This window comes from Anolis sagrei, chromosome 2, assembly GCF_037176765.1.
Source record: "Anolis sagrei isolate rAnoSag1 chromosome 2, rAnoSag1.mat, whole genome shotgun sequence".
NCBI classification, from domain to species: Eukaryota; Metazoa; Chordata; class Lepidosauria; order Squamata; family Dactyloidae; genus Anolis; species Anolis sagrei.
The window spans coordinates 61,774,858-61,800,319 of NC_090022.1; the positions used below are offsets into that span (position 1 = coordinate 61,774,858).

General features: G+C 37.0%; 1 protein-coding gene across 9 annotated transcripts in view; it reads left to right on the forward strand.

Annotated features, from left to right (window-relative positions):
- Positions 1-25,462, forward strand: part of WNK2 (WNK lysine deficient protein kinase 2) — a 153,245-nt gene that overhangs the window by 62,323 nt on the left and 65,460 nt on the right. For 8 of the 9 annotated variants that reach the window (XM_060766014.2, XM_060766015.2, XM_060766016.2 and 5 more), the window contains exons 5-11: positions 3,951-4,108; positions 6,103-6,191; positions 7,390-7,609; positions 11,647-11,935; positions 15,292-15,488; positions 19,266-19,418; positions 20,783-20,977. In XM_060766014.2, the coding sequence (XP_060621997.2) occupies positions 3,951-4,108; positions 6,103-6,191; positions 7,390-7,609; positions 11,647-11,935; positions 15,292-15,488; positions 19,266-19,418; positions 20,783-20,977 (1,301 nt within the window). The remainder of the gene's footprint in view (positions 1-3,950; positions 4,109-6,102; positions 6,192-7,389; positions 7,610-11,646; positions 11,936-15,291; positions 15,489-19,265; positions 19,419-20,782; positions 20,978-25,462) is intronic. The other variant, XM_060766013.2, reaches the window with a different exon arrangement.

Consider the following 25,462-nt stretch of genomic DNA (forward strand, 5'->3'; position numbering starts at 1 on the left):
CTTCTCCACACTCGCATGTCGTGGATTCCATTTTGTAGCCCCATTTCTTAAGGTTGGCTCTGCATCTCGTGGTGCCAGATTGCAGTCTGTTCAGCACCTTCCAAGTCGGCCAGTTTTCTGTGTGCCCAGGGGGGAGTCTCTCATTTGGTATCAGCCATTGATTGAGGTTCTGGGTTTGAACCTGCCACTTTTGGACTCTCGCTTGCTGAGATGTTCCAGCGAGTGTCTCTGTAGATCTTAGAAAACTATTTCTTGATTTAAGTCGTTGGCGTGCTGGCTGATACCCCAACAGGGGGGTGATATTGTGAATGAAAACTTGCTATTAACAGTAGGTGACATTCTGCTATTGTCCTACCTGTGAACAAGTTCTCCTATGGAAAACCACTGGACATTTTTGTTCAGTGGGGAAGAAATGTGGTCAGTTATGGAGTAGAGCATGCAGTACCATTGCACATGAATCTGCACATATTTCATTGAACATAGAGATATGCATGTGCACTTGACATTGCCATTCACTAGCAAAGTGGCACTGCATACCTCCATGTGCATAAATGTATATTTCCTTTCCTTGATGCAGAATTTCAGCTGCTGGGGTTTTTTCAGCCATAATTCTCTATTTTATTAATTTTTCTATAATTCCTTCATTAAATGTATCCATTGCACAAATCCTTTATCTACTATAATAATTACTAAATAATAAATTCCATAGTGTGCAATTTTGCTTATAAACTTTTATAGAGAAATAAGAATATAAATAGGATTTAAATCTAACTTTGGTTGGAACTCAGTCATAATTCTCAAGGTTCTATGAATCTATCCAAACATGTCATCTGCAAATACAGGGATCATATTATATTTGGAAGGACTTTAATTCGTCTTCAGTATTGAAGGGGGAAAAAAATCTGAGGCTGCAATCCTGCTCAGCAGAGAAGACAAAATGGAGCCTGGAAACTACATATGGCTTCTTCACACCCTTCTTTATGGACAGCTCAACGCTAGAACCACCTGTAGCACAATGAATCCCTATCACTTCCCCTCCCCTCTTCTTTGTTTGCTTAGAAATAAAAACGCTTCCCCTGTAGTCCAACAGGGTTTGATAGGATACTCTGGAACCTTTCTGCCTGATAGAGGACTGCTCTGTTGCTACTGGATTTCACTGACAATTTGTTTGTCTTTTTGAAGGATATATAATTGTCATTAATTAAATCAGATAAATAAATAAATAAATATCCCTAACTGGTTCATAATTTTGGGTTATGCACAGACTCAATTTTCGACTGAGCACCTACTGTTGCTTTTAACAAAAAGATCCAGATTCCTGTTGTCTCTCCTTCTCAGCAATATGCAGAGGGCTTCCACACAGCCCTATACCCCAGAATATCAAAGCAGAAAATCCCACATTATCTGAGTGTGGACTCAAGGCCGTTCCGGACCTGCAGTTATCCCAGGACTATCCATGTTTTAAAAACACGGATGTTCCTGGGGGCCTGTCCACATCCACCCCAGAAGGCATGCACTTTCTGGGGTGGGTGTCCAGATGCTCTCGTGCGACTGGCCTGTGAGAACACCTGGAAGCCCTACCCCCAAAGACTCTAAACTCCTTTCAAAACTAAAGAAATCTTACCCGGCCTCCAGGACAGTTTTGCAGCAGCTATCCCTGTGCTTAGAAATGATGCACCAGGAGAGTGTGGGGAGGGGGAGGAAAATCTCTCCCCCTCCCCACTCTCTTGGCGCATCATTTCTATTAACCGGGACAGCTCCTGCAAGATTGAACTGGAGGCCAGGTAAGTTTTCTTTAGTTTTAAAAGGAGTTTAGGGTCTTTGGGGGAGGGGTGGGTATTCTCACAGTTTTCCTGACTAATTTAGTCTGGAAAACTGTGGGAATGGTGTCTGGACTGCAGTCCAGAGACTGGAAATAGTGGGTTTATCCTGTGCCTTCCAAGAAGGCATGGACTAAATCCATTATCTAAATAATTTGCTACAAACCAGGGTTTTCCTGGTTTGTGGCGAATTAATTTGGGATTGTCCAGGACATAATCTGAACAGCCCCTTCTTTATTGTGGGAGTTACTGCAATAAAGGGGCTGCCTGGATGCACCCTCAGATAACTTAGTTTAAAGCAGATATTATGGGATTTTCTGCCTTGATATTCTGTGATATAGGGCTGTGTGGAAGGGCCCTGAAAGATCTTATTTCTGTGAGGAAATGCTTCCAGTACTGAGCTTTAACTTTTGTGATCTCCATCACAGAGTTTTCTGCCAATGCAGAAGCACTTTTTAACCTCTATGTTTTGAAGAAAACCATATGTACATCACTGTTACACCATGGCCAAAGTACTATGGATTCTCACTTATCCAAATCCTTACACATGACACATTTTAGATCATGTTTGATAATTTGCTAAATGTGCTTTGTGGGACAATGCCTTGAACACTTTTTTATTGACATTTTGCTATTGTCAATGAATTATATGCCTTCAAGGAGAAGAATGTTGCTTTGTTAATTGCTTGTTCAACAAAACTGTAGTGTCTCAATTACCAAGCTGCTGCTCACTATCTCAATGGGTTTTATTCTGTACTAATTTGATCTCTGTTCCTTTTGTTTTTTCTTCTATCTTTGTACATAAAGGGAGCCTTTGTGAGGTTGTAAATGACTTTCAGTTTTGAAACAATAATTAAAATATCTCTTCAGTACTCAGATTTGTGTCAGTCAATAGATATAGTTTATGTAGTTGCCATTGGGTTCATTTGTCAGAAAGGCACAGAATGGTGATTAGTGTTTCCTCATAGTGTCAAAATGGCATAATTATAATGAAGGCTAGCTAAAATACTAGCTTTGTGTATGGAGAATGCTACTAAGCTTTAATAAGTTTCTTATTAGCTTTAACTTATTTTTAATTAATACTTCTTTAATTATTGAGCTTAAAGTGTTGTTTAATGGAACATGAAGCCAATATTGAAGAGCCCTAGTTTCTGCAACAGTGTGTTGTTACTCTTCAAATCCTTGTCATACACCACAATTTGCTTGTATCTTGAGGAGGTAAGGCCAGGACTACACTTAGCTTTTTTGTGTGTGTGTCAAATGTGCTATAATTGAAAGCCCAAGGCAGAGAGGCACAAATAAATTTATTCATGGTAGATTGTGAGATGATAAGGCCTTCCAATGTTTTCTGAGCAACTATTGGCCACTAACTTTCATTTCAGTTTACCTTAATTGTAACTTAATAGAGGTGGAAATGGAGCAGGGATAGGGCACAAATGCAAAAAAATGGAAATCAACGTACTTGTATTGTAAAAGTAAATTGCATGCGAGTAAAATATAGGCATTTGATTCAAAGGAAACAGCCAGTAGCCCTGTTCTTCTAATCCTTGCACAGTAATTATCTCAAGTGTTCACCCAGCACTATAATATTTAGATACTTCTAAAGCAGCTGCTATGTCTGTAGTAGTGTAAGGTGGAAGATCATCTGTAAACTTTGGATTTACTTGCTTTTCCCTGCAAATGTATAAAATCTGAGTAAGACAGTTCTCCTCTCCATGGAAAAATCTCCTTAGCATGGAAAATGGCACCTTTGAGCCAACCCAGTATTTACAATTACTTCAATGCCGAATGTGTCTATATTCACATGCTTGCACAGGCGTTCTCAGATTGATAGATTTTAGGATCCTTTTTGATGTATTGTCAAAGGCTTTCATGGCTGGAATCACTGGGTTGTTGTAGTTTTTTGGGCTATATGGCCATGTTCTAGAAGCATTCTCTCCTGACATTTTGCCTGCATCTGTGGCAAGCATCCTCAGAGGTTGTGAGGAGATAATGCTTCTAGAACATGGCCATATAGCCCGAAAAACCTACAACAACCCATCCTTTTTGATGTTTGTAATATGGAAATGGAAAACTTGATCTCTTATGTGCTGATGACTGTATACTAATCAACTGTGTATTTGTGTTTAGGTACTCCAGAATTTATGGCTCCAGAAATGTATGAAGAACACTATGATGAATCAGTGGATGTATATGCTTTTGGAATGTGTATGTTGGAAATGGCTACCTCAGAATATCCATATTCAGAATGCCAGAATGCTGCTCAAATTTACAGGAAAGTAACCTGTGTAAGTAGAGATATTTTTCATAAATATGGGTATTTTCTCTTTCAGAGTATGTTTTTTTATTGTTAACTCTTTCAGCATATACGTATCAAGATATTATTGTGAACGCTTGAACATTCTTATACCACTTGCTGCTGAAGTTATCAATGTCCATTTATGTTTTCATATTTATGCGTGGAGGGTAGTGAAATCCCCAGTGGTCCTCCCTTCTTTCTTCCATGCGCAAGCCCACACAAGTAATTACACTTGGATTGCTGATCTTCTTTCTACTGAAGTGAATCAGTTTACCTGTCTCTCCATTATTGGCAGCTAGCTGCTCCATAAATGTGTCGTTGAAGGCTTCCATGGCCGGAATCTCTACAAAAATATGTCCCACGAATGTTTGAGACTGTAGCATTGTAACCCTCAGTTTGTACCTTAGCAGGCAGAGTACACTTAATAAGAATTTTCCTTAGATTGACTTCTAAATCCCTCCCATAGATTTTAATAAAGGCAGATAATTCCTCCAGAATACTTTGCCTGATTCCCTCAAGCCAATTAGGACACAGTAGGAATGACTATGTCGACAGGAGACAGGGAGCTCTGGAGTGGGCTGGTCCATGAGGTCACGAAGAGTCGGAGACGACTGAACGAATGAACAACAACAACAACAAAGGAATGACTATGGGATTATCTTGGGTATGTTGCATGGACTGGCAGGATCAATTAACTTGAAGGACTAATGACAGAGATTTCTGGGTATGTCGTTGTATGCTGTGTGATATAAAAGTTACTTTATTGGATGTTTGTGTGTTTTCCAGAAAGAGCGGATGGTTCCAGTGACAGTGGTATGGTTAGTTTTTGGTTCTAGTCCAAACTATTAAAAAGCTATTGAAGATGCTAGGCCTTACTTTACAAATAGGTTCAACAGCTTAAATATTACTTGTATGTGTTTGATTAAAGTTGTTGTTGATGTTGTTGTTGTTGTGGATAGTAATGTGAAGCCGATCCTCATCCCTACTAACAGCTCTCTGTTCTATTATCAAAGTTTGGAGCCTATCTAGAGAAAAATTTGTGGGTTCATGATGGGTACAGGGAAAAGAAGAGAATGAGGGAGTCCTGTTGTCGAAGCAGGAGTCTCTTGCTCAACTTTTGGATGTCGTCCTTAAATCTTAGGAAAACAGTAATTTTATAACTCTTACATTAGTACTTTTCTTTTGTATGACAAAATCCTTGCTTTCTTGGGCATATTTCTTCAGCATTTTTTAGTTACAGCCATGCCAGAGCCTTGTTAATATCCTTTGTAAATAGCCTAGAATGGATCTCTTTCATTAAAGTGATTATATCTGCATGAAACAAAGTATGCTTTCACAGCTTCACATAAATGTGTTTTAAGTCTGTCCATGGTGGGACAATTGAATGCTGCAAACACTTGAATGTAGAATTGAATATTTTGTTTATAAATAAATGTAGACATGGAGTCGATCTGTCTAGTAAAAAAAAGTTGCATAGCATATTTATCACTGTAGGCCAGTTTCTCCCACTTCGCACTCTGGATGTGTTGAAATACAGTTCTCATTAACTCTGTTCTGGCTGAGGAAGGTGAATGCTATAGTCTAATACATCTGAAGGGCATGAAAATGGAGAAGGCTGTTTTAGCCTGGTTATTAGATCACTTTTATGTGTTTTTGACACAAGTGTTAATGTTCTTCTTATTAGTCATGATGCATTTCTACAAGTTACCACTGTTTCCTTAGCAGTTCTTAAACCCTTGGAATGTAAACAATTAAGATATACAAAATGTATCTGAATTGTAATGCATCTCAAACATTTTTAACAGATCTGATATGATTTATCCAATTAATTCAAAATGGCAATAAAATTTGATTGGGATGGGTTTAAAGCCATGGATGGTGAAACCATGGATAATGGAGGTCTACCTGATTTGAGTGAACTCAAATCTATTTTGAATATGGTGAGGATTACACAGAGCTGATGATGCTTTTTCCTTCTTACAGGGTGTCAAACCAGCAAGTTTTGATAAAGTTACTGACCCTGAAATTAAGGAGATAATTGGAGAGTGCATTTGCAAAAATAAAGAAGAAAGGTTTGTTTAATATAATACATTTCTGCTACATTTAAAACAATAAATCAAACTGGTTTGAACCAATTGCTTGACTGGAACAAACTGATAAAAGTTTGGGGGTAGGGAAGAAATTTTAAGTTGATGAGGCTCTTAGAATTTTTTTTCATATGTTTTCCTGGTTTAAACTAAGTGCATGATACTTTTCAATATTGTTTCTCAACATTCGAAGAATATAAATTTTAATTTACAGGATAATTTACAAGTCAAGTGTGTAACAGATCTTTCAGTGATTTCTGAAAGGAGATTTGGAGGAAATGTACACTAGTTTCATTACTCTCTAGGGATAGATTCTAGAAGATGAAACTCAAAAGATTTTTGGTGTTCACAATTAGTTTTACCTTGTAGTGTCTTCCAAAATTTTATCATAATGCAACTGTAATTTACCATCTGTGTAAAGCCAGGGAGGGGTGTGTGTGTCTATGTTCTATTCACAATTACTTTTACCTTGTGTTGTATTTTTATCTTGTGTTGACAGGTTGATATCTGTCAGTATTGATAAATATGATCATATTAAGTTATGTATATCTTTTCTGTTACATCCCATACAGTAGAAACATATAACTTCTGTAGCAGGGAATTGGGAACGGGGAGACACGCTGTTAATTCAATGCCACCGCCATGCTGCTAGGGCGATGCAACAACACTGCCATTTTGCAATGAGATGCCTGTGAAGGGAAAGGTGAGGCCTACAGAAAACAGAGAGAGTAGATGTCACCACCCCACTCATGAAGCCGTGGAAAGTCCAGAAGCACCTGAGTGGAAGATTGGATGTAGATTAACAAATTCAAACTGAGTCCAAAAAATACAAAAGTGTATCTGGTCAGAATGTCAACCAAGGGGGTTGATTATTTTCATTTTGAGTACGGTTGCATCGAATTCTTCAAAATTCTTTAAAGATGAAGGCAGCCTTCATGCCCTTTAATTTTTTCTTTTGCTCAATAGTAATCATAAGACATGCATATCCTCTAAGACACATGCCCTTAATAAAACATACATAAACAAAGGGTAACTACATGTCAATAATGCTTTGCTTGTGTATGGCAGGAAGTTAGACTGGATGGCCTTTGTGACCCCTTCCAACTCAGCTTCTATTATTCGAAAAATGATCCTGAAATCAGTTGTGACTTTACTCTGATTTTTCAGTTTGTTTTTTCTCCAGGTACGAAATTAAAGATTTGCTAAGCCATGCCTTTTTTGCTGAAGATACTGGGGTAAGAGTGGAACTTGCAGAAGAAGATGATGGTAGGAAATCCTCTATTGCCTTAAGACTCTGGGTAGAAGATCCTAAGAAACTGAAAGGAAAACCCAAAGATAATGGAGCCATTGAGTTTACTTTTGATCTGGAGAAGGAAACTCCTGATGATGTTGCACAAGAAATGGTAAAATAAACTTCTCCTGACAAAAAAAAAGTATATAAGTAGTACTTAAAATCTCAAAGGACACCAGGAGCTAATCTGGTAAAGTAAATTTCATTAAAAAATTTCAGCACAGAATATTTGTTTAAAACTATAATGATATTGTAGTTGGAAAACAGAAGACAGTTGATGCCCCTGTATTTGGTTTATATATACTTCAAATATATGCTTTAAAATTCAGTTTATTCAAAACTGGAAAGCAGTTTTCCATTAAAAAAGTATAAATTGGTACTTAAGTATAAAAATCTCGTTGTTTGACTTCAGAATTTTCACAGCAATAATTGTGTCTGTACGTTTTGTGTTTAAGCTGCCAGAATAGATTCTGCACCATTTGTATCATTTCCTACAGAAATATAAAATACATCTAAATTCATTCTTTTAAAATGGTGAAAATTGAGAACATTACTATGTAAGGTTTGGCACCAATATGGATGAATAGATATGTCGTTAGGAGAATTTTTATCATGTTTGCAGCTGAGTTGTTTCACACACACAGGAATAATAGGTTGTTATTAAATGAGCATGTCTCACACTTTTGAAAAACTGATAAAAGAAAAGAATAATCAAGAATTTGCACTCACCACAATACTGGGTTTGGATACTGTTTTCATGGTTTGGAAAACATCTCACTTGAACTCTGATTTGTAGGCTGTCTACTTGAACCCAGGTCAAAATTCTTATCTAAAAATCCAAACCTTTGGATCAGGAATAAGCAAATTTGTATGAGATTTTTAAAATCTTGGATTCAGTGTAATTTGTGAGCATAGTAGCATGCTAGGAGGATTAGTATTACACTATTCAAACATCAGATTTTAAATAGGTACAGAGAGTTTGGGCTGTTCACCTATATCGTTCCCCATCCTTGGAACCAGCATGAACTGCATCCTCTAATTTGTTGACAAATTTCCATATCAACTTTCAGCAGCAAACCAGCAAAAAAAAAATCTTGAAGGAAGTAAGAAAACCTTGCTTTCCTACCTCTCTGCTGAATTTGGGGAGCAAACCAGGGAAGAAAAAACTTCCCAAAGGAAATGCTTGGATCTTTCCAACCAGGTCATTGGTGAAATTTGTCAATGTATATTGGGGTCAAATTTCAATGAAAAGGAGCCTGTGGGCTGCAGAAATCATTTTGGGAGCCACATCATCCTTTACAATTTGCCTACTGCTAGTCTTAGGACTGAGTTATTAGGTTTCTGTCCATCTAACTTGATCCAGAATAGTCCTAATTATTTCAACCCTGTTCAAATGTGTCTGAACCCATAAATCAATAAGAACAATAGATTCCTCACATAAAAGCTTTCTGTGTTCCTTTACTTACTAGCTGAAATTAATTTGACTTGTATATCCAAAGGTCTCAAATGGGTTGACCACAGTGTTGATGTGTTCAGCTCATATCTTGGTGAAATTGCCAGTAGAAAGTATGGATCAGTCAGTTTGCACTGATAAGACCAAAGAAGCTCTGTGTACTCTTCAGAAATGGGCAAAAATTGTTTTGTGTCCTGTCTCTTTCACCAACCTATATTTCATGATGAAAACAGGCCAATTTTTCTAAATAAGGCCTAGCAGCTAGCAGAAAAGCGATTTTCTGTTTTGAGTAGGTAGGATAATGTATGCAATTATTTTATTTACTTTATCTTATAACAATTGAAGACAGTTCACCAATTTTATATCAATATAAACTTATTTTAGACAACTTAGTTGAAGTTTCCAAATTATTTAAAATTGAGTAATTTTGGTTTTGCTCATTTAGCTCCAGCTGAAGAAGATCTTACAAATATTTAAATTAATAATTTCACATGATGAACCCTACCATAAATATGCAAGTGGTTTGATTGTTTTCTGTTTGTGTGAAAGACATTACTTAAATCTGACTTTAATTTAAGATTAAAAAGAACATTTCCATGAAAGCTCTTGAAATGGTATCAGGAGAATATGCTTACAGTGTCATTTATGTGATCTGATAGTGCTCATTTACATGTTCCAGTTTCATAGATCTTAAAAGTAATATATTTTAAATTACTTTACATTGAACATCTTAGTTTTGGGAATAAAAAGTGTATATGATGCTTTTTGGGATGGGGAATAGCACTGATATAGTGGTTTGAGTTTTGGAGTGCAGCTCTGGAGACCAGGATTTAGCCATGGAAACTTGCTGAGCCCTGTCTCCCTTGAAAAATCTTGCCAAGAAAGTTTTGTGTTAGGTTAGTTGCCACAAGTCAGAAATGACTTGCAGACACACAAACATCATGTTCAATGTTAACAAATTAACTGACACTTACTCCTAAAACATTTCCTTTAAGGGGAATCATGGGGTGGGTTTTTTTTAAAGTAAATAAAATATTTCAGTAGCTGAAAACATATAGGATATATTATATATAGTGCTTTAAACATTGGTCTAGGGACACAGCAGACCAGAGTTCAAATCCCCAGTTAACCCTGTAAACCCAGCTGACCCTCTCAGCCTCAAAGGAAGACGGTGCCAAAGCCCCTCTGAACAGATTTTTGCTAAGAAAAGCCTATTATAAGATCAGCATAAGAGTCAAAGACACATAATAGTAATAGATCTGAGGTTAGTTGTAATTCATGAAAGTGTATGCTAGCATGTAAATTGTTAGTGTTAAAGATGTTTCCAAATGTTTTCCACCTCTTGTTTTTCATTTTGATATAGTCTAACATAGCTTTCTTAGAAAATTAATGACACATTAACACATTAATAGTATACTGCTCCCGATAAGCATTAACAAGATTATCATTAAAAATAAATAATAAATTAAAAATATTTATTTATTTATTTATTTATTTGACTTGTATACCGCTACTCCCAATTTGACTTGGAGCGGTTTACAGAAGCAGATTGAAACAATACAATTAGCTTTAAAAATAACAATAACAAAACAATAGGTGGCGAGAACAGGCATAGTCCGGGTTGTTCACCCGTCAAAAGCTTGCTGGAAAAGAAAAGTTTTACAGGCTTTCCGAAAAGCAAGTAGGTCTCAGATGGTTCTGTTCAAACATTTCTTTCCTAAGTATTTCTAAAATTGCTGCGTGATCAGGCTATATTTGGAACAGCTACCCAGCTGGTATATTACTTGTTCTATTATCCATCTATTGGATTGAATAATCTCTGATTCAAACACAAAGATTATTTTGTAAAGAAGAAATTATAAAATAGTCCTCAGGTGCAAAGTTGCATAAAACAAATGATTATGTTCAGCAGTGCAATTTAAACATAGTTTCATATCAATCTATGTATATTGTCAAAGGCTTCCATGGCTGGAATCACTGGGTTGTCATAGTTTTTCGGGCTATATGGCCATGTTCTAGAAGCATTCTCTCCTGAAGTTTCACCTGCATCTGTGGCAGGCATCAGGTGACCTCACAACCTCTGAGGATGCCTACCATAGATGCAGGAGAAACGTCAAGAGAGAATGCTTCTAGAACATGGCCATATAGCCCGAAATACCTGCAACAACCCAATCAATGTATTTTATTTATTTATTTATTTATTTATTTATATTGATAGACTTGACACACAGGTAATCGCTGTAGACCTTTGTTCTACAGATTTTTAAACTTACATTTCAATTTGGAATTTTCTCACTTTAGTTATTAAAGAAGCAGACATATGGCTTTATGTGAATTGTATAGTTGCCAGATATAAAGGCAATGTGTACTGTTTTTAATTATTCCTAAAAATACTCCCTCCTTTTCAGCCATCTGTTATGCACAGACTGAAAAAAAACATTTCCTATTAGTGACTGATCTTACATGTAACCAGTGATTTTAAAATGGTTAGGTTACATATATTTGAATAGAATAGTTGTTGCTCACACAAATTACTCCTTATGTAAAATAAGATTTGTACAGTAATGTGTCTCATTTTTGTTTTTTAAAGGAACAGTAATTAATGTATCCTAAATCTCTTATGAAATTACTGTTGTGAATGACCCTATGTGTTAATGTGGATTCATCTTTGAAAATCGGTCATGGCTTTCTTTCAGGTTGAAGCTGGATTTTTTCACGAGAGTGATGTCAAAATAGTTGCAAAGTCAATACGTGACAGGGTAGCATTAATACTGTGGAGAAGAGAAAGAATTTGTCCTATGTTACAACCTGAGGATCAACGGGATCTTGAGAGTTCAGAAAAATCAAAGGCCCCACAAGCACAACCAGTTCAGGGTACTTACCTTTCTCATACTGGTCATCACATCTTGTCTGAACCAGAAGAGCCTGAAGCTGACCAGCACCTTTCTCAGCAGAATCTTCACACAAGCGTCACTTCTCTTGCATGTAAGTATTATGTTCATGTGTGCTTGTTGTCCGTATGGGAATTGCTTGCAGGATTTCAACTGGCAATTCCAACAGAAGCATGACAGCCTCCGTCCCCAAATCAGACCCCTTCACGTACCCCAAAAACATGCTCCATTGAACCAAGAAAATCCCTGGGGCTGGTTTTCAGGCAGCCTCTGGGACTGCAGGATGGCAGGGAAGGGTAGAGGTTTTCCATTATGTATTAGATTCTGACTTGAACTGAGAGTCTGCCTTTACTTACGTTTGAGGCTTTAACTGCCCAAGGGACTTGTGCATTTACAGTGAAGAATACACAGAAATTAATTGAAGTTTAGGAGAACTGTGTGGGCTATGTTACCCTGCCAGTACATATGTGGACTGCACAGCAGGAAAGTTACAGTGAGACAAAAGGAGTAGGAAAAAAGATTGATTGGGCTATGTAATCTAATGGAAAAACTTCCAGGTTTTTTGTTAATAAATTAAACAAGAGATCAGGTTGTTTGTTTATTTTTACAAATTGCATACTCAAGCATCTACCTTAGTCATTTGCTGTATAAATTGTGACTCATATCATTGCTACTGCTGCAGCAGTCCATGCTCAGTTGTGCAGGTCTTCACATACACTTTATGCTTGAGAACCAATCAGAAGATCATTGGTTCTTTCTAATTCTCAACCCTTTCTTTTCCACTAATTTTGATCAAGATGGTTTTACTCTGAAATGGACTCCCTCTTCTTCACAGAGAGTGTACAAACGGGCAAGAAGTTCTTTACACACTGCAATTGACCCAATGCCTTGGCTATAGATGGAATTGTATGTTCCTCCAAATGTTGATGGACTGCAGTTCACAGCATTCCTTGCCATTGGCTGTGGTGTTGAAAGTCCAATACTATCTGGAGGGTACACAATTACCACTCCTGTTATAAAGCACCTGAACTATGCCAAGAAGTAGACTGGGTCATCATTGGATTCACTTGTCAGCATAAGACAATTTCACAGTTTCAGGCTACTATATTAATGAGCTAAAATGTATTTGACCAAGATCATACTAATCCAGGTTTAATTGAAATGGGCAACTCTAATTTTCTAGTTTTGTAAAACCTATTTAAATTGGCTTATATTCTAATAACTACATCTCAAACAGCTATGTGCATTTTAACTAAAACAGTTAAAAAACTCAAATTATGGTTTTTTTATTTCACAGCATATGGATGATATACTTTAGCTGTTTACAAGGCATAAGTGTATGTTTAAAAATAAATTGATGTCTGGTCCTACGACTTTAGAACATCGGTATCATATGCTGTATTGGATCTTTGCACAGTGCTTTTCTTTCTAAAAGCGCTATAAATAATTTCCTTTCTGCTGCCTGTGATATTCAAAGAGGGCAGAAACACAGATAAATAATTTAGTGTCTCTGTATAACATTATGAACCATTAAAAATAGAGGCTTGGCTTCCAGCTGCTGCTTTTAACTCTGCATAGTTACATTCTTTTTTCCCTTTGTGGTTACAAATAATTTCTATAATGAGATTAGATTTATCAATATTAGAAACAACTCTGCATTATTACATACCTAGAGTTTTGCTAGAACCAGAGTAGTATAGTGGTCTGAGCATTGGACTACACTTCTTGAGACCAGGATTTTTAATTCCTCCTTGGCCATGGAAGCCCATCACTTGAGTTGGGACAAATCACACTGCCCAAGCCTCAGAGGAAGTCAAAGGCAAATTCTCTGAAAAGTTTGCTAGGAAAGCCCTGTGGAAAGTTAGCATTAGGTTGACCATAAGTCAGAACAGCTTATAAACGGAACTTGAAGAGTTTTGCTATAATATAAAGAAAGTGTAGAGCAAATCTGGAAAAAAAGGTTGAAGTGAACTTTGAAAAATATTTATAAGTGAAGGGTAAATTTGACTCAAACCTATGTGACACAAAATTCAATTTCCCAAAGTTGGAAGAAATTTATTTCCCAAATGTAGGTATAAATCCAGTGCTGATTTTAGCTCCTACTGAAGGGTCTGTTTTTCAGTGGATGAAGAAAGTTTTCTTTTATAAAAACATGTCTTATTTTAAAAGAGTATAGTATCTTTTAAAAAATAGGCATGTGAGATTTTTAATATCAACTCTGCTGTAACTATAGTAAAACTGTAGATTTTACAAGATACCAATTATAAACTGAGGGTCTAAGAACCCCATTCAGCTCAAGAATATCAATTGCTCTATGCTGTCTCCAGGACTGGAGACTGCATGAATGAAAACAGTTTGTTGGGAGGAAAACTTTAGAAAATAGCTGTTGTCCCCATGTCCTGCTTGTGGTCCTCCTTTAGGCTTCTGGTTGACCATTGGGAGATGCTGAGTGAAATAGGCTATTGGATTTCAGATGTTTGTTTATCTTAAATACATTCTTCAATATAGAAATAATAGCTATTTTTTAAACAAGCTCTGCACATGCATGCGTGTTATAGGATTTTATAAATTTTAGTAAATACTTTCATTTGTCATCGTCCTGCCACCATTCCCATCCCATCTGTCCGTTATAGCTCTTTCCTTCTCCCCATTCTGCTCCCTCTGTTCATCCTCTCTCCTCCTGCTCACCCATTCCATCAACCCTCCCTTCTGACCAAGTGAAGAAACATACACATTCTTCCTCTTTCCATCCCATCCCTTTTCCCTTTCAGATACACAAGTAAATGAATGTATGAGGGAACACACATGTCCTCCCTCCTCCCACTCCTCAGTAGCAAAGGGTTCTTTAATAATAGACCTGTATCTTCACACTAGAGAAAAAAATCCACTTAAAATCCACTCTTTGCCTTCTGGAGAATTCTGGGGTTTGTAGTTTAGTGAGGTTGTTAAAGGCTCCTTCCTAAACTACAAACACCAGAATTCTGGAGGAGGCAGGAACAGGATTTTAAGTGGATTTTTTTCTAGTGTGATGGGGCCACCAGTAATATAGTCAGTACAAAATTCTCAGTGTTAATACTTCTGGATTCTAGATGCAAATGTTTCTGGATGAGCATGAAATTAAGAAAAATTGTAAAGGAGATAAACCAAAGGAAAATATTTCCCCAGGTTCACAGGAAAGCTAGTATCACAGTTTTATGACTTGTTTTGCAAGCAAAAGAATGCCTAAAACTACAACATCCACAGTTGCTGACTCTTGCTGTGGAAGCATGCCATGCAGTGTGTATCACAGACACAATAGGCATTGCAAAATGTTATTCCAGTTTGCAAGATGGCTGCTAAACCCATGCCAATGTTTGGGGGTTGGTGACAGGAAAATTTATTTCCTGAACATATCTTTGTTAAATTAATTAGTTTGATTTTTAATGCCATTCTTAATTTTTCATTTTTCAGCTGACAGCACATTTGACAGTGGTCAAGGATCAACAGTGTATTCAGACTCCCAGAGCAGCCAGCAAAGTGTTGTCTATTCCTCTATGCCTGATGCAATACCTCCTGCTATTCAGCGGGTTTATAGCCCCCCTCTCAGTGAAAGCCAAGCTTTGCCCCCTGGTCTTCAGCAAGTGGGACACTACCAGCAGCCTTCAGTAGTAAGTATAATGTCTCTCCTCACATCACTGGAAAAAAATCTTAATATTTCAGGCTCTGTATCTGTACTCCTACTTCCCAGTATGTATGAATTAGTGGCACAAAAACATATGACTACTACAATGCATTCTTTCTTTTACATAATTCACTCTAACAAACAAAAATTAGAATAGTACATTAAATTTAACACATATATGTTTATTAATTTAACTGTGATTAGATTAAAATTACTGCACATTCTTGTTTTGAAAATTGTCTCATTTATTGTGTTTTCTTGCCATCTATACAGCTATATATTATTACTTTTTCATTTATTCAAGAACCTTTGATGTCAGATATTTCTTCCTGCTGTGTGAAAAAACAACCAGCTGTTTAGTACCTCTGTAAGCTCAGTCCCAGGATTTAATACTTCACAGAGACAAAGAAGCATGTCTGCTGTAGAAGTTCAAAAATCTAGCATACCTAGAAAGGCATCCATACATTATTTCATATTCCTTTTATAATAATCCTGGCCTAATGGAATTAATGGAACCAGCACTGGAAGAGGAATTATAAGCGATTGAACATGAACATTTCATTTTTTCCAATGACAAATGTGACTCCTGAGAGACCACTGGGAACACAGTGCTTCTGTACTAACAAGTATTTGTTGCCTGTGATGCCAAGCAGTTTTGTAGCTGCTGTCACCATAGTGATTCAGTGGTAGCATTGACACCAAATGTGATGCCTCTTGCAGTAGAACTGCTGGGATCAAATCTAAAATGATTGCAAGAAAAGGATGATGAATCAAGTGAATCACAGCTACTAGGATTACAGAGGTCTTCAAATTCTGATCATTATACCTTCCTGTCGTGAATGCTTGGCTTGACTCCTCCATTCTGGAGCAAATCTGAACAAATCTGAATTATTAATACATCTTAAATGTGCCATACATATTCCTTCCTTTCTCTGTGGCGAAGACTGTGTATTTTAAATGCTTCATGAAGCAAGCAAGTTGGGCAAAATTCATACCTTATGTTATTAAATCAACCATTGCAGCACCTAATTAGAATTAATTAATCTACCCATGATCGGCTCTGTTCCTTTGGGAACCTCATATGTCATGGAAAAAGGCCTGTGAATAAGTCAACATGCCTGAACAAACCCATTCCTGTCAGAAACTTAGTCCAAATAAAATGGCATTGATACACAATGACAACTTGACTCAAGCTGGGCAAAGCAATGGAAGCATCCTAGCTTTATTTATTTATTGTGTCAGGAGCAGACCGAACAGTTGTATTGCATTTTTTAACAAACAAACAAACAAACAAACAGACAAAATACAAAGTTTGCAAGCTTGGTAGTTGATTAAATGTCCTTTGACCAGTATCTGGCCCCTTGGAGTGCCTCTGGTGTTGCTGCAAGAAGGTCCTCCATTGTGCATGTGGCAGGGCTCAGGTTGTATTGTAATAGGTGGTCTGTAGTTTGCTCTTCTCCATACTCACATGTCGTGGATTCCACTTTGTAGCCCCATTTCTTAAGGTTAGCTCTGCATCTTGTGGTGCCAGAGCGCAGTCTGTTCAGCGCCTTCCAAGTCGCCCAGTTTTCTGTGTGCCCAGGAGGGTGTCTCTCATTTGGTATCAGCCATTGATTAAGGTTCTGGGTTTGAGCCTGCCACTTTTGGACTCTCGCTTGCTGAGGTGTTCCGAGTGTCTCTATAGATCTTAGAAAACTATTTCTTGATTTAAGTCGTTGGTGTGCTGGCTGATATCCAAACAGAGGATGAGCTGGAGATGTCACTGCCTTGGTCCTTTCACTATTGGCTGCTACTTCCCGGCAGATGTCAGGTGGTGCAATACCGGCTAAACAGTGTAATTTCAGTGTAATAAAATAATTTATTAGCATCCTAGCTAATAAATATATATAGCAGTAATGTAGTACTTGGAATTTCTTGCACTCTTTTCCACTTAGGAGAATAATCATCTCAAAAGGCTTTCCCCCTTTGTTTCTAAAATGTCTGTAATAAACCTTACCTAGACTTAGCATAGATGGTCCCACACATTTCACAATAGCCTCGCTGTCTTAATCCAAAAGGTGGAAAATGCACCAAATGTCAGTATTAATAGGAGGCTCCTTGCATAAGTTTCAGCTGAAACAGCTGTTGCTGTTATTGCAGCAGGTCTTCATATAAATACATTATCTTGTAGGTTTTATTTTTATCTTGTTGATTCTCCTTATGAAACCTTTTAGCTTTGTAAGAGGATACCAACTCAACATGTAGGTATTTTGGGGTCACTCCAGTGTTTTCTTAATTTCTGTTTCTTTTCTCATTTGGAAGTAAGGAACATAGAACTTATGATAGCTGAAAAGGGAAATAACATTTCATAAAAATAGTATTTTGCTTAATATTCAGTTGCTAATACAATTTTGTTGCTTTACATACCATATGTACTCATGTATAAAATTGACTGTGTATAAGTTGTGGGCAGGCTTTGATGCCAAAATGGTGAGTTTTAATATGGCCTGTGGAGAGTGGAAAGCACCAGCATCATCTCAGGAAGTCAGCTATTATTGGCAGCCATTGCCACAGTATACCCAGGAATTGAAAAGGGCCAAAAATGGTACCATGATGGATTGATGCATCTTTCAGGTTCTCCCAGGATGGATTGAGCTTTCACTTTTTACCATTCTACTCAGAGTATGATACTTATATTGAGCTGTGGATAAGTTGACACAGGGTTTTTAGGTTGAATTTTTGACTACATTTCTAGACATACATTAGTATATAGGATAAAATTTGATTTAGGATACAGAAATTGATTAAATATGATTATTCTTGTAAAGACTAGCAATTAGCTTGATTTTTTTCTCACTCCCCAATATATGATATTATAGAAGTCTACAGAAGCTTTGCTGGCATATTGAAATAACACAGTCTTGAGATCTCTAAGTGTTTCGTTTGTCTTGCTTGTATTTTAGGTTTGCTAGTTGCTCAATCAAGATTCTGCAGCTTATCCTGTAATCCCATAGAAAAGTCCCAACAAAAATATTTTCCATTTTGTAGCTATATAAGATTTAAAACAGGGGTGAGGAAAACATGTGATGCTGCAAAAGTTGCTTGGCTTCAGCATGTAACAATTCAGCACTTATGAGGCCGCATACCTACTGGTCAGAAATTACAGGCGCTGGACTTTTAATACATGGAGGGACCTAGTTCTTCCACCCTGTTTTAGCAACTTCTTTTATTCCACATCTTTTTTATTCAGCATTCTGCCATTTTTTTTCTTCATAACTTTGCACAAGGTTCCTGAAGCAGTCTACAAGTTTTGAAATACAGCATTTTACTAAAAGCCTTTCTAATGCAATTACATTCCTATTTTAAAAAAACAAAACAAAAAACAACACAAGCTCTTTATACATTTGGAGTTATTCATGTTTCCTATTTCTGATGTATGCATTATATACATGTGCATGTTTTTAAATGGATAAAATTTGTCTTAGTAGGTCTTTAAAAAAAAATTATACTACATTGATGTAGCTTTCTTTCTATGTGTACATATCATATTTATAAAGATTGTTTTTTCCAAAGTTATGCAAGCTCTTTAGGTATTGTACTCCACAGTGTTTGTTACTCCAATATATCCTTTATTCAGTTGAGTTGAGTTATTTCCATTGATTAACTTACCTTGCTTCTTGAGCACCTAGACATTTGCCACTGCTGCTTCACATCACAGCCAATAATCTGTGTAGGATATACTTTTCTGAAGAAATCTTTGTTGCTTTTTCTCACTATCTCTCAGCCTGGACTTCCCGTGGTTCAGCCTCCACCTGCTGCTGTTTCTCAGCGACCACAACATTATCCAGAACCAGCAATCCCTTTTCCTGTGGTCCATCCCACCTCAGCTGCCCCTGTGCAGATGAGACCACCGCAACCTGTATTAACCAGCCAACAGGTGAGGCCCTCTGTTTTCTGACACTACAGGAAGTTACTGAGCAAATCTAGGGGATTTACATTACAAATCTGCTTGTACATAGCAAATGCACTGAAAGCATTATTAGCAAATTGTCAAATGCAATTCTTGAATTTAAATCAAATGGCGGGGTGTTTAGACATGCATCAGTTCATCTAAATGAGTAAGAGAGATATAGATCTCAAGTTTCATCTAAGATTAATTTCAATCATTCTAACACGTTACCCCAGTTATTGTTGAGTCTGGGGAAGTGTCCAACATTCCATCTGGTCAGGTTCTGGGGATCAGTTTAATTTGCTGTGTCCTAAAAATATGGACAGCATTCTTGAATGTGCACCATTCATCTTGAATTCCCTTTTGTTGCCCTGCCCAATTTGCTTTCACTATAAGATCACAGCAATCAAGAAGGGTGGGAGACCAAGTGATCTGGGGACCTGAAATACTAGTTACTGAGCACAGAGCATGCTTTTGGGAAGGAGGAGCTAATGGAGCTAATGGTAGCGATACCCCAACTTTTCCATCTCTTTTCATGATGGAATGGCAACTGTGAGGGCTTGATGAAAGAGGAAAATATGGGCTGTTTGGTGACATAATTTGCCAAAGCCCCATAACCACAAGAACATGCAAAATTGTTCTAATCTAAAATGCTGGCAGGGGAGATAGATAGATAGATAGATAGATAGATAGGATTCATTCAGTATGGGCAGGACCAGTTCTACACACTACTTCCAATGTTTGAAATACAGTCATCTAAACACAATTTGAGTCACACTTTAGTAGTTCAGTCCTGACAATTATATTTTGGCTTAATAAGACAAGATATAAAAAGGTTCACTGCATTCCCTTTGTTCCTCCAGACAATAAAAAAGTGTAAATTAATCACTGGATTAAGAATCATAACACTGCAATCAGTTTTAGAACAATCCATAAAATTGGCTTCTTTTGAAGATGGACACCACTATTTCCTGATTTTGATGAAATAAGAAAACACTTTTAATTAGACATCTCTAGGTGTGAAGTGGCTGTGTAATTGAGCAGAAGCTTAAAACAGTATTAATTATTAAACATGGCCATTATGATGTTTGTATGTATGACAGATTCAGTTCTGTGTGCCCAGAACATTGAGCTTTTCCTAGCCCTGTGCCTCAAAGAACATGATTTATTTGTTGGACATTGTATTTCACCTTTTTCCAAGTTGGGATTCACAACATGTGCTGTGGCTTCTGCACATATCCATATTGAGTTTTTGGATACTGTTTTTGACAATTGTGTAATGCTTCTTTCTTCCTCTTCTTCCTACACTATAAAGCCCTTGGGGAATGTATGTGCATTTCTTTTCTCTGCAGCAGCACTCCATCCCACCTCCATCTCCTCTACCGCATGTTATCGCCAGCCAGCCCATTTGCCCAGTGCAGCAGCCTGCACCTCAACTGTTACCCCAGTACCAAACTTCCACTTCGCAGATGGCAGCTACCAATACACCACTGGCACCTCTGCAGATTCCCCCTGTGCAGCCACTTCCATCTGTCTCCCCTGCCCAGGTAAGTTGATCATAGAGTTCCATAAAGATCTTCAACCTTGAGTGCCAGACTTTTCATATCATATTTTGCATTTAATGCATGGTTATTATTTAATTTTTTTCTCCGTTCTCAAGTATAGTTTTGTGTACATGTGTACAATCATATAATCATATAACAGATTACAGCCCTCAAAATTCAAATTGCCTTTAGACCTGTTTTTAGGGATGAAAATGATGATTATTAGCAGCAGCAACAACATCAACAACTAAATTTTTAGTAGATATTTTTGTTTGGGGGGAACTATACCTTGATGACAGGGATAAGTGGCAAACAGAGGTTTCCAGGTTTAAAAGCACAAGACAATGGAGCAATGACAAAAGAGTGAAAGACAGTGGGAGATAACTGTTTTTATATTCGTCACCATCCCTCCCCCATAAACACTGTGATTGGAGATTTCTGGTGAGATTCGTGGTTTAGATTGAAAAAGGTATCAGTGAGCAAAATCAGTTACTCTCTTTTTGTTCCCTGGTGTTTTCCCTTCTATGGTGTTGTTTTGAAACATTTTGAAGATACAATGTCTAAACTTCCTTTTAGTATGGTTGTATGTCTGGACCACCGTGTCATTATAAACCGATCCATCTTATCATGACTGCCTCTTGATTGTTCTAAATCAGTGCCATTCATATTAGGATTTGATTGAGTTTTTTGCAAACCCCTTGTTAAAAAGTAAATACACGTAGCATCCCAAACAGATGACTAAAAGAGGGATGCGAGAGAAAAGGAGATAACAACAAGGTTCTAGCATCACTGAATAGATAGTGTTGCTTCTTTCTCTTTTCTGCATTAACGTTTAATTTGCCCGAACTGCTGTGTTTCAACTTGTAATGGGATAAACTGTAGTTATTACAGAAAGCTTTACATTTTATTTTTCTGCATGATAGGGAAATTATGACTATTCTTGAGCCCTAGCTGTTTTCATTTCATTTTAAAAACTGTTTTCTTGGTTTAGTGTGCTGGTTTTCACTTCCCTTTGTAATAATACAAATGAAGATTCTTTTTATTGGCTTCTAGATGAAGAGTTCCATCAGAATTATCCTGCAAGTAGAAAAATGCTCAAATTCACACTGTGGCAGAACAGGGCTAGGGAGAATGCAGGCAAACATATAAAGAAAAGAACAATTGCTTAAAGTGCATAAGATCTTTACACTTCACTTTACGATGGTTGCGTGTTACCTACATTGACGATTCAGTCCTCTATTAAACTAAGTCCTTTTAATTTAATTTAAAATATGTAGAATTACAGCATCAATCTCACACCCTCCAACATTTAGTATAAGATGTCTTATTAATCAGAATTGTCCCTGCCAAATCAGAACAGTTGGAGGGTATGCAGTCCATGTATTAATAGGGTGGCAGTGCCATATTCTTCCATTTTTTTTAAAAAAAAATCTGTTTTAAAGGTGAGCAGCTATGATTATTAAAGGAGAAAGTACAAGCTTGTTTGTTTTGAAGCCTTTTGACAACTTCATAATTCTAAAAATAATTGTGTAAGTTTGTCTCTGTATGAGAGCAGATGGTATTTTCTGAATACCTCTGGAGTGAATTTTTGAGCAAGTATGTGTGTTGTTGTGTAAACTTATTTTACATTTTACTTGTATAGCAGGCTAAAAGTTTAAGCATGAATGAAATGATTTATTCCCTATCAAGCAAGCATTTCACTGGGATTGAATAGGTTGTGACCAACCTATAGCACATACATGATGGCTCTTTAACCCCATCATTCCTGTCATTAGATTGCTAGGTTGCAGTACCTGGTGGTCTTTGGTCATCAGGGTGAATAGCAGAAATATCAAAATGAGAGCATTCCCTTGACAGTTCGGCCTCTTCTACACAGCTGTATCAAATCCAGATTATCTTCTTTGAATGGGATTATATGGCAGTGTAGATTTAGATAATCCCATTCAAAGCAGATAATGTGGATTATCTGCCTTGATATTCTGAATTATATGGCAGTGTAGAAGGGCACTTAGATAGATGTGTGTGTTCTTGGCCCCTCTTGTGGCTACTGTAGAATGTTTACTATTCAAAGCAGTGCCTGGTAAACTTTCTTTGCTTGGACTACAGTGCTTGGAAACATGTAAAAAACAGAGCTTGAAAAACTCTTTTGTTATGTTAAATGTAAAGCTTGGAAAATTAATTTCTAACCAGAGAGTTTCCCATTTTGCTAAATGTAGTGCTTGTGATTTGCATTACTTGACTAGAGCAACTGTAGTTGATGCTTAATGTAGCACACTTATTCACATCAACAGGAAGCTTCCTTAACTCTCAAGTTTTGTTTCTAGGATGCCCCTGAATCACCAGCTCTACTTGTCATGATGCTATGCAATGCCTGAAAAGCCAAATCACAGCTTGGTAGAACAGCAATCCATAAACATAGAGCCCATAGTTAGATGGGAATGTCAACTGATTTCAGTAACATCTTTATACTCCTTTGCTCTGAATTTTAGGATTTAGTAGAATGCATAAACAGGGCTTAAATATCCTAACTGTGCCAGTTTCTATGTGATTTTGGAAACTAATCAGAATCAGGCCTGATTAGCATTTGGACTGCCAACGAATACCAGGCACTGTAAGGGAGATTTCAGAGGAAGGAACTGGCCAAACTACCTCTGGTATTCCTTGCTTTAAAAATACTATAAAATACATGACATTGCTATATGGCTATAGGCAACTTCAAGGCACATCCATGCAACAAACAAATTATAGTATATTCTTTTTGCTCTTGTTATCCTCATCAGTCTACATATTGGACTTCATGCAAGCATTTTTGAAAAATCAAAATGTTGAGCAGTAAGCACAAAATAGGAGATGGCAGGGGAGAGAACCAATTAGGAAGATCCAGATGGATTCCTGATGGCTCTTGGGGATTTTCCTGCCTTTTTGGTAGGCGATTCTGTCGAAGCTGTGGCAAACCTCTGGAATATGAAGATGGCCAGGGCAGTTGACACAATTGCCCCTGAACAATTGCTCCTGAACAAAGCAGAGCCAAATCAGCCCCCTAGTATTCCAGGGAGTGCCATATAGGGAGTAAACAATTCCCATGTTATGGAAGCTCCACTGGCTGCCAGTCCACTGGTTATTGCCTATAAATTGTTTGGGCCCAGGCTATTTAACTTAACTGCATTTTCGCATATAAACACAGACACTGCGGTGAGCAGAAAAGGCCCTGCTCTCAGTTCCACCCCATCTCAAGTGTGGTTGGTGGGAAAGGGGGCCTTCTCCATTATCACTCCCTCCCTCTGGAACTCCCTCCTTATGGAAATCAAAACAGTCTCTTCACTCCTCTCCTACAAGAAGCAACTAAAAACACACTTTTGCACTTTGGCCTGTGGAGAGGAAAATGATTAGCTTTTTATTAGCTTTTATTGCTTAGATCCTGTCTGATGATGTTGACCAAGAATATATTGCCTTAACTTATTAGAGAGCCACGTTTTTATATTGCTATATTTTTATTTTTATATATATGGATTTTATAAGCCTGTTGTGTTTATGAGGTTGTCCAGGGTGGGTTAAAATTAAGTTTATTATTATTATTTATTAGTATTAAAAGTATTATCACTAAGAACAACAACAAAAACTACAAGAGATCTTCCTTCTTTCTCTTGGGACATAGGCCCCTTCCACAAAGCTGTATAAAATCCCACATTATTTGCTTTGAACTGGGTTATATGGCAGTGTGGACTCAGATAACCTAGTTCAAATGTTGATTATTCACCTTGATGTTCTGTGTTATATGGTTGTGTGGAAGAGCCCAAATTGGAAAGCAGATGTGAAAAAAATCAAAATTATCAGAGACCCAGAGATTTTTAATGATAAAGATAACTGTTGTTATTTCTTATGCTTATTTAATATGATTTATGTAATGTGTTATGTTTTGTGTTTTGTTTGTTTACTTGTTTGGTTGGGGGATGATGTTGAGCTCTTCTATTATGTAATTTCTGGTTTTTGATCATTTATTTGCCGCTTTGAGTCCCACCTGTGGGAGAAAAGTGAGATATAAATAAATAAATAAAGTGACTTAATTATTATAAGGGATAAGAGAAATGAAAATGGTTGTATTGGATATGATATTATTTATTGGGATCATATTTTTGTTCAGTAATCCAAGAAGAATGCAAAATCTTTCTTCAAAGTGCTGTTAAAACAAATTATATTGTAAAACTTACTTTGGAATAAACTTATGCATTAAATGAGGAGAACACGAGTTTCCAAACATTAGAGTTGTTTAATGCATAAAATGTATATGCATGTCAATTTGCATGTGACTGTCTTCCACAAAAGCTATCATATAATAGAGAGCATTAAATTGGGGTTTTCTGAACATTCTTTAATTCTGTTAATTATAGTGCTTGCCTGTTTGCATTTCTGTAACAAGAGGGTTAATTGCATCTAGTTTCAAAAATATGAATAGAGTTTAATATCTTAAATGGCATATATTAAACCCAT